The sequence below is a fragment of the Astatotilapia calliptera genome, chromosome 19, assembly GCF_964374335.1.
Source record: "Astatotilapia calliptera chromosome 19, fAstCal68.1, whole genome shotgun sequence".
NCBI classification, from domain to species: Eukaryota; Metazoa; Chordata; class Actinopteri; order Cichliformes; family Cichlidae; genus Astatotilapia; species Astatotilapia calliptera.
In genome coordinates this window covers 31,063,215-31,072,621 of record NC_137440.1, presented here as the reverse complement: position 1 = coordinate 31,072,621, position 9,407 = coordinate 31,063,215, and the positions used below count along the sequence as shown (strand labels likewise).

Sequence of the window (9,407 nt, the reverse complement as noted above, 5' to 3'; positions counted from 1 at the left end):
GAATTCGTGGACCAATACATCTGCAGCATGAGCGGATAGGGCGTGGCTTAATGGGGTAAACTGTCAAAATTATTTTAAAGGGTTTTCCCTTGTATTTATATTGTACACAACTGAATAACAGCACTTTTAAAGAGACCCTTACTGTAGCTTTGGATAGATATCACATGCAACTTCCTCTATTGGCTCACTGATACCATGCAGTGTATTGGCACAGAATATCAACATGGAAGCTTGGGTTTAATTATTTATTAAAATAATTATAAATCATTTATTATTATCAATAAGCACCAAGCAAGTATTACTTGATTTTTTTCTCTCGTTTATCTGAAACTGCAGTGCTGGAGGGAATGAAAGCAAGGCTCATAACACAAGGATGTTGCACACGATCTATTCCTCCCACATACAGTACAGTAAGTGGTTTGACACAGGGAGATTTAAACCCCACACACACACACACACTTAAGACATGGAGGCAGTTGCAGATTATGTTTTAACAGACGGGAGCTGATACAACTTTAATCTTATGCAAATCTTCCACCATTTCTTCAAGTTAGTTTCCAATAGGGAGAATTAACTTTATCTACAAAGCATACAATCGACAAACCCCTTTTTTTCCTTGTTGCTTTTTTTTGACAATGAAATATTAGCATACGTCTAAAAGGCATCGCCATGTGCTTTATATGATAATGGTCTCAATACTCAATAAAACAAAACTAGTTAATGATGAAAGACACAATTAAAGCTCTCAGTCGCTACATATGGGCCGACGTCTCGCCTTCGACACATTCGAGCATTAGTATTTCTGCGTAACGCTGAAACACAAAAACAAACAAGACAGAAAAAGGGTGGTTCACAAAGTGTCACTACAAAGTCTATAAATATACATACAGTGAATGATGTCAACCAAAAAAAAGCTAAAGCAAACAGTTTTCAATAACGGATGTAAAGTAACAGAAAAAACAAGTCATTATAAGCAGAACAAAAATACCATTGTGCTTTGTCAAGAGGCTTTATCATGACAGACTGCATCTACAGCGACCTGGAGGCATGAGTGGAATAAGTAAAACCAGTTTGAAGACTATTTGTGTATCTTTGAGTTCTGAAAGACAACATCCATATGCAACGCAGGCAGGAACTGCAAATATTAAATATTTATATAATAATTCAAACAAAAGTTGTCAATAAAAACATTTTGAACATGAAGTACATGTTGTAACATAAGAACACTGAAATGCCGCTAAGTAAAAGAGATAGTGAGGTTTATTCAGAGACCGTCCTCTGAACAAATTAAAGGCCATGATCTCTCACACTGTCATGCATGCCAGAGTGCTAATATATATATTTTTTTCAATTGTCGATACTTAAATAACTTTCAACATTTCCTCTAACATAGTTCTACGTCTTCATACGACCACATATTACATGATAAAATACCAGGACAGACACAGTGACCTGAATGATTTTTGGCACGCCAGATATCCAAACTCAAGACCTCCTGCGGTAGATTTCAACTGAGTTTGCAGCGACCGCTTTGTCACCTGGATATCTGGCTTTTTGGCCATGGTAAGCAACAGCCTATAACAGCTGAACAAGGCGTAGTGCAAAAACTAAAATGTTGCAGTACATGCATGCAAAGGAACCTGCAGTCAGCTGCATATGTTTAAAATATCTCTTTGCCATTACGTGTATGACATCAGAGAAAATGCTCAATAACAGGAATTGCTGGAAACTAATCACACCAACCCATCCAGCATTCTCAACTAGCTATTATTATTATTTAAATTATGTTTTTCGTTATATTTTCTGACAGTAGAAAAATAGCTCGACAGCCTTATTACATGTAAAATTAGGGATTCGTGTCAATAAGAATCAAAACATTGACACCGCGGATGATCAGAGTAGAAACGCAGGTTTCACACTCGAGTCGAGTAGCTCACACGTTCTGGCTGTTCTACAAAGGCCACGGGAACGCTGAAATCCCAAATCTGCTAAATGTCCTACATATATGCCTAAAAATTTCCCTTCCACTGATACGAGACAGAATCGGTAGAGCAAGAGAGGTATACTTTAGCAGAGACAGGCTGCTGAGTTAGTGAGCGGTTCAATACGGTGTTCTGAGGAAGGAAAGCAGTCCCTGTTAAAGTTCTCCGGGTTTCTGGTTGCAGCTGGTGCACACGCGCACAGGGTGGTCCCAGCCACGCGATGGAACGGCTCGGCGCTCGGGGGAGCAGTCGTCGCACACTCCTTGGCCACAGGCGCGGCAGTGGTGCTTGGACAGCTTGGCAGTGAACTCGCGCTGGCAGTTGTGGCACGACAGGATGTCCTGGTCAGGAACCCAGTAGGCAGGACGAGCTGCGTCTTTCACTAGGCCTAAAAGGAGGGTGGAAAATAAATGCGCCACACTCACAGGTCTGGAAACTTTATATGACACCACATCCTGTTCGCTTAAGTTTATACTGCAATATAACCTAATAGAATCTCTGTCACGCAATAATTGTCTGTAAAACGATATCTGCATATGAATATGTAGAATATGTAGGCAAGGGACAAAAACTGTGGGACCAAATTCTTTCAAATTTTCACTTGTAGTCTTGTTATAGTAATACTGACCAATCTCAGATCTAGGCTACATGCAGTCTGCATTCTTGAAAACATTCATCCAATCGTTATCCATTATTTTTTTGCATTCTCCAACACTGAACAGCTGGTCAGAGCTGACTGAGCAGTCCTGGCCTGGATATCTGTTGGCAACACTGGAAGTTCCCCATAAACTATGTCAACAGATCCAGCTGATGAATGCTCTCTAATTTGATCTAATTATACCCATGATTAATTCATACAAAAATTTTAGTAAAACATAATGTTTTATATGGGGTTAGTCCCAGTCGCCTTCTTTTAATGTTTTCCCTGAATTTCTGTTGGGTGATGAGCAAGTGGTCAGTAAACACTCACATTAATCTCCTTTAAATTATTCCTTTCAGTCCTGTAAATTTAAAACGGCTTAAATCTTTTGAGCTTTCCCCATGTTTAGCTTTCCCCAGTACTACCTGAAGTGCAGCCCTGTTTCAAGTTGTGACGGGAACACAGAAACAAGAGCTGGGTTTAAAAGTAAGTTGGCTAATTTTGTTGTGATTGGAGAGGACGTCACTCTGTGGTATTTTTGGGGTAGTCACAGATATGGAGATATCTTCAGCGAGATATCATGTGGTCCAAAGCATAATTATCTATGCCCTTTACCAGTAAATTTAGACCTGCAGGTATATATATAGTATCTTCACATCTATAAATATTTAACTTGTGTTTGGATTACACAAATACTTTGGTTTTGAATGCTAATAAAGAAATCTGAATAAGTTTGTGGCCTAACTGAAAAAGTACAAAAGTTGACACTCTCTTCTTATAAAGCAGAACTTGTTCTTTCTGTTGGATAATCCTGGCAGAATCCTGTCACACTGGCTTAACAAACACACTTAACAAAAGCTTTTTCTCATATCCACTGGCCAAAGTGCATCCTGGAGGTTAGTTCAAAGGGTACAGAAATGATTGATCCCGAGTAGTTAAACGATCACTGAGGAATTCTCACAGATGTATGCTGTGTAGGCAACCTAACATCAATATTAAACAAGTACAAAGCAAAGGAGACTCACAAGCCTGGCAAAGTCTCATAAACAAAAAGAACAATATAACTGGTCATCGATCACATTGCTGCACTAAAGACATCTGGTAGATACAAGAACTGAAACACTGGCAGTGTTAAACATTAGATGGGAGAGCACTTCTGCATGGAGGTGTTGCCACAGATATGTCCTGAACAGAGTGTCCAAGGCGTTTTTAGGTTCGGTGGCCAGTGTGTGTGGGAGGGTTTCAGTTTTTTAGCTTATAAATATTTTTTGCTGGCAAGAGGAACTAGTTACAGGAAAATGCAATCTCCATATAAATGTAATCATTTTACTGCCATTAACTTAAAACACTTCAGATGGCTCAACTGTTTCCTTGATTTGCGGCATAGAGACCTGCTTTTCATAGCAGTACATGTTATGTTAAAACTAGGCCATTAGGGCATCTCATATTCCTGGCGAGACTCCAGTATGACATAAATAAAGGGAAAAGACTTCATTTCTTTTTAACTGAAATTAAGCAGAATGGGCCTCCGCCACAAGAGGGCATCGCTCTGGTGTACTACCATTTACTGGGTCATTTGTTTAGGTTGCATAACCCTTCCCCTTTAGGTTTTGTTTCGGGGAAACATTCACCTAGTGGGATGTCAATAGCAGTGACCACGACTCCGAATGTGTTGGTGACAGCTTCTCCAACCTTCCTAGCAAGCGTTCCACCTTCTTCCTCTTCTTGCTCTGCTTCAAGTAGTTCTGGATAAATTTAAAAAAAAAAGACCCTTACTAAAGCCATGCTCATAGATGTTAAATGGCAGCATAACAGAGGTTTGAGAAAAACAGAGGAGATCTGACATTATTTAGAGTGTGTGTACCTGCATATGAAGATCTCTGCTCAAAGCAGACATCACACACTCTGACAGGGGCAAGACCCCAGCCTCTCTCGGGGACGGGTGCAGCTTTGGAAGAGCAGCCATCACAGAAGCCCTCCCCGCAGGCACGGCAGTGATGCTTGGTGTCGTTATCCTGGAAGACTGTGTGACACTTGTGGCACACCTTGCATGAGAGAAAAATAATCACAGTCCGTGTTGTATTGAGCAAGAGCTAAAAGAGTGCGGATGCAACACGAATCCAAGTTTCATCATGAGACGTGCAAATGTAGATTGTGTAATAGGCACACCGCAGACAGTAAACATCCTTGTGAACATGAAAGTGTTGACTTGGCCGTTGGTAGCTGGTGGCAAAGGATGGGGCTGTGTGTGTCACTCACCAAGATGAGGGAGTTGGGTTTCCAGTAGGCTGGGGCGATCTGATCTGTCAGCCAAGAGGTGACGGCCTTGGCGGGTTTGACACTGAGCTCTGACACAGACTGGGCCACTAGGTTGACTCCATCCAGAAGCCGCTGTGCAGCATTGCTGTTGTCCTTTAAAAAGCCATCCGACTGCAAGAAACAGACAGGTTATCTGTAGCCATAATTAAGGTCTGTGCAAATCAGTGAAATATAGTCTGCATCTGATAAATAAATTAAATACTTGGCGTCACTTACTCCCGGCCAAACATGTTGGATCTCGGTGCGGACAACTGTATCAACAGGATCCTGATTTCCATACCAGTACTGTCGGCTTCGATAGATCACTCCACAGTTGGGACATTCAATAACATACCTGAACATATATTTAAAAAAATGAAACTCATTTTTTGTGACAATAATCTGGTATGTAATCTGATGTGGAGCATGCATGTTGGAGTGACAAGAAGAATTTAATTTTAGGCCAGAGCTTTAAAATGATGTTAACCAAAGCCTAGGTACAGATGCCCTCGCAGGTCATTTCCTTACTACTTACCCAGACCAGGCATACTTTGCGAGGCCCATCCATGGAGAATCCGAGGAGGCTGAGGTCTTTGGGACTACTATCACTTCTTTTCCTCCTTCATAGCAAGCCTGATTTGATGCACAACATAAATGATTTCAATTTAAGGCTCTTTGGCAATGACACAGAAGTAATTACAGTGTTATGGTCAAAACAGAGAAAGCTAAAAGTCAAAGCTGAGTCACCACACTTACTTTACAGGTGTAAATGCGATTATCATACTGAGCAGAATAACGACAGCGATGCTTCGCCTCATGGCGCACTCCCTCTCCTAAGTGGTTCATGCTGTTCTTGCAGCCAGAGCTGAGGTAATCGTATTAACACAGAATGTAAAACAGCAAAAACAGAAAAAGACTGAAGCAAAAATGATTAAAAAAAAAAAAAGACTGGCAAGAAATACTTACCCACAACTGAGGCACAGGCTAGAGCAGGTGAAGTATTCATCAGGAAAGAAGCAACTGTGTGCTACCAGCTCACCTGCGATTTCCCCACTGAAGCGCTCGCTCAGTGCCTGCAGGGAAATTAAAGATCAGCAGATATTAATCCATAAACTGCTGTCAGACCAATTCAAAAATGCATTTCCATGTGATGCAGAAACAAGCAGACTTCTAAATGCAGCCCTACCTGCAGGGCTTTGAAGATGACCACAGGTGTGCGTGGAGAACGGGTGGCGTTGTTATCCAGGAGCTGCTCCAGTTTATTCTGTAGGCCGCGAAAGTCAGTAGGAGGACTGAGAGTCTGCGTACCCCAGTAGTGGACAGAACTAAAGGCCTCTGGAAAGCGTGAAAGCTTCCTGAAGCGCTCCAACAGCAGCCGATCTACTGACTCGAATGACTTATCTACAACAGGACAAAAATTTAATGATTATTAACATCAGCTAAAATATACTGCAAATATATTTAGCATTTATCGACAGTTCTTAAAATAGTGTGCTTGAAAGAATGCATGTGACATGTGAGGGGAAATAGACAATATTTGCCTTATAAGAAATACAAATGTGCCTTTCATTCCAAAAAAACAGAGTGGGTAATAAAATGGCCTGCATCTACCAAAGAGCAATATATGGTAAGCAAGGTATACCACATATAATGTAATACCTGAAATAAACACGAATAGAAATGAAGAAATAAACCCTGAACAGGAGGAACCTGTGGAGATTTTTTAGAGCTCATCTTGGAAAAGCAAAATGTGTTTGGCACAACGGTGAATTCAAATCACAATTCTGAATGCAAAAGCTGCCAGACAAACAGGATTTTTTTTTTAAAGAAAGAGTATGAAAGATATGAGACTATGGTAAAAACAGGCAGTCTTCCTCAGTAAAAGGGCTTATCTAACTTGAGCAAATTGCAAGTCTCTGCAAGCTGATTATTATACCAGAGCGAGAGGAACACAAACCAGTAGATACTGAGGACTGGAAAACACATCATACTATTAGAGTTTAGACAAATTCAAATAATGATTCCCAATAATGTACAATACCTGGTGTTAAAACTAGATGTAAATGTGTAAAAACTGGTGTGACTACAGCTATAAATGTACATTTCTTTATCATTTCCAGATTTAACTAAAGTTGGAAAGCTGATTTCGACCTCCAGATAACAGGGATAGAAGGCTAATATTTGCTAAACCCCAAATTATATGCAATGCTTAACCCTCAGTTGACTTTAAAGGGGCCACTTGTAGTCCTTTGATGCAATGATCCATAACTACTGTATATTCAGAGTGTCAGAGTGAAAATGTTAAATAAAGTTATTTTTAAAAAGGTTTAAGTTATTGCATTGCACCCTTTAACAGGAGGAGGTGTTTTACCTGAACCCAGCAACTTAGTGTGGACTGTTTCATGGAAGATGACTACAGCGGGACCCAGGGTGGACAGTGGAACATCCAGGCCACAGCGTGCTGTCGTTGCCTTCAATTCCTTGGTGAAATGCTTCAAATATGCGTCTGAAGCATCTCCGAGGAACTTGAAGAGGTCATCGTGGAGACGGTCAGCATGGGTGCGGTAGATGATGAGGTCAGAGATGGCGAGCACCTTGAGTAAGAGACGTGTTCTCTGGCCTTGTTTGGAACTGTTCCCAAGCAGCCCCTCTGTATCAATGACCACTAATTTATGGATGGGATCAAATGCTGCCCACACTCCCACTGTGCATGACTCTTGTGCAGGAGAAGTCTTGAACACCTCTCTGCCCATGAAGAACGTGTGGTTTAAGGTGTGAGATTTGCCCTCTCCAGTGTTACCAAAGATGGACACCACCTTCAGCAGCTGGTCGGGCGAGCAGCTGAGGCTCTTCATGAAGGAAGCTTCATCTTTTATCTTAGGACAAACAACAAGTGTAAAAACTTTAAAGCATAAACAAAGAAAATGGAATACAGTCCTATTTAATGCCCACTTGCACAACTTACCTGCATTTCCTCATTCTCATCAACCAGAAGAAAGCTTGATACCTTCTCCAGAAGTTTAGCCTTCTGAGATTTGGTCTCATCGGCTATACAGACAGCAGGCTGGGCAGATGTTTGGACAGAGTTGCCTTCTGCAGGTTTGGGTGGTGGAGGATAATGTGTAAGCTGGTGTTTCTTCTTGTTGCCTCCACTGTGGGTACGTTTCTGACAGTCCTGACACAGGTTAACTTTGCAGTTCTGGCAACGGACCACAGACCGATGGCGCGTGCCACTATCCCCACTACCTCCTTTACAGTTGTCACAGTATGGGACATGTCCAGGACCTAGCTGGACCCGCTTGTGGTTCTTTAGCCGGTCATGACTATGGAGGTCGAGCTCACAGCGAACACACTGCAGGCTTTTGCAATCAACACACTCAAATGCCGCCTCCTCAGAGCCACCACAGGAATAACTCTCCTGACATATCAGACTAGTATTGACTCCCTTTTCTGAAGATGAGCCATACCCATTCATCGTTTCTTAAGGAGTGAGCTTGAATACAGACTGGCGCTTATTGGAACAGCTTTGACAACAGCACCAGCTACTTCCAATAGCAGTTAATGAAAAATGCACAGTGCAGTAATACTGAAAAACTCAAATACAATGAAATAAACTTAAGACAGCTGCATGATAACAGGGCAGCTATCACACTGATTTAATACAAAGTTTAAACACTGATGTAAGTGATCAAATTAGTTTTAGCGGTATGAAATTCAGACACCTAAACGGGTTGATCTAATGCCATTTAGTGCACCTAACAAAGGCAGTGAAGTAAAAACCGTCGTCTTCTTCAGTAACGTTTAATATCCTTTGATCCTGTTAGCTTGTTCATGCATTAAAGTTAGCATTTAGCAGCAATATTACCTAAAATATATATCTAAGGCAAGAAAGAAACAGTTAGGTAACACATAAGTGTGTACAGGTAACCAGTACCTAACGACACAAAGAACCCTCCTTGGGGAAAAAAAATACCAAAACAAAAATGAGCAAATGTTAATGCTAACAACAGGCTAACTAGCAAGCTGACCCTCTGTGGGTCTATACCTTGCAAATTCAGTAAATTACTTGGCAACCAAATGTGAACAGCTAGCTTAGAGCTAGCTACTTTAGCCGGACAATTTCAACTTTTCCCCCCACCTCAAACAAAAGCTGCAATTAGCGAGCCAGCAAACCACCACAGCTCACAGCCGTCCAAGCAAGCAGCTAGCCTCCAGTCTGTCAACTAAACAGCAACAACATATCAACAAACAACAGCTAGTCGATGTCAAAAGCTCGAATATCTGTGGGCTCTTTCACTAAACACCGGGAGGGAAATCGGCGCGATTCGGTTTTAAAAGTCTTTAGAAGAGTTACTGTATTTAAATTCTTCCAAGCAGTGTCATTGTTTTGTTCTTCAGCCCCCCTCCCTGATAGATTTCTCTAGCTACGTTATTTTGTTGCCAGGTCAGATCAGCTGATCAGATTATTTTCAGTCACAGGGTCAGAG

General features: G+C 41.4%; 1 protein-coding gene across 1 annotated transcript; it reads right to left on the bottom strand.

The window, feature by feature from the left end:
• Window positions 1-231: 231 nt before the first annotated feature.
• LOC113011942 (zinc finger FYVE domain-containing protein 1-like) lies at window positions 232-9,407 on the bottom strand. Its single transcript, XM_026151822.2, has 11 exons — window positions 7,886-9,407; window positions 7,292-7,796; window positions 6,107-6,321; window positions 5,887-5,993; window positions 5,677-5,785; window positions 5,456-5,553; window positions 5,158-5,275; window positions 4,882-5,052; window positions 4,487-4,667; window positions 4,254-4,367; window positions 232-2,370 (listed from the first exon to the last, which is right to left on the bottom strand). The coding sequence occupies exons 1-11, from the start codon at window positions 8,393-8,395 to the stop codon at window positions 2,138-2,140; spliced, it is 2,361 nt and encodes a 786-aa protein (XP_026007607.1). The 5' UTR covers window positions 8,396-9,407; the 3' UTR covers window positions 232-2,137.

What these genes read in the sequence shown, in the direction of transcription:
- LOC113011942 (XM_026151822.2), bottom strand. Translation starts at nt 8,395, where the DNA reads ATGAATGGGTATGGCTCATCTTCAGAAAAGGGAGTCAATACTAGTCTG. An exon ending in TCATCTTCAAAGCCCTGCAG is followed by an intron (nt 5,994 to 6,106) that starts GTAGGGCTGCAT and finishes ATTTCCCTGCAG; the next exon opens with GCACTGAGCGAGCGCTTCAG. An exon ending in ATCGCATTTACACCTGTAAA is followed by an intron (nt 5,554 to 5,676) that starts GTAAGTGTGGTG and finishes GCATCAAATCAG; the next exon opens with GCTTGCTATGAAGGAGGAAA.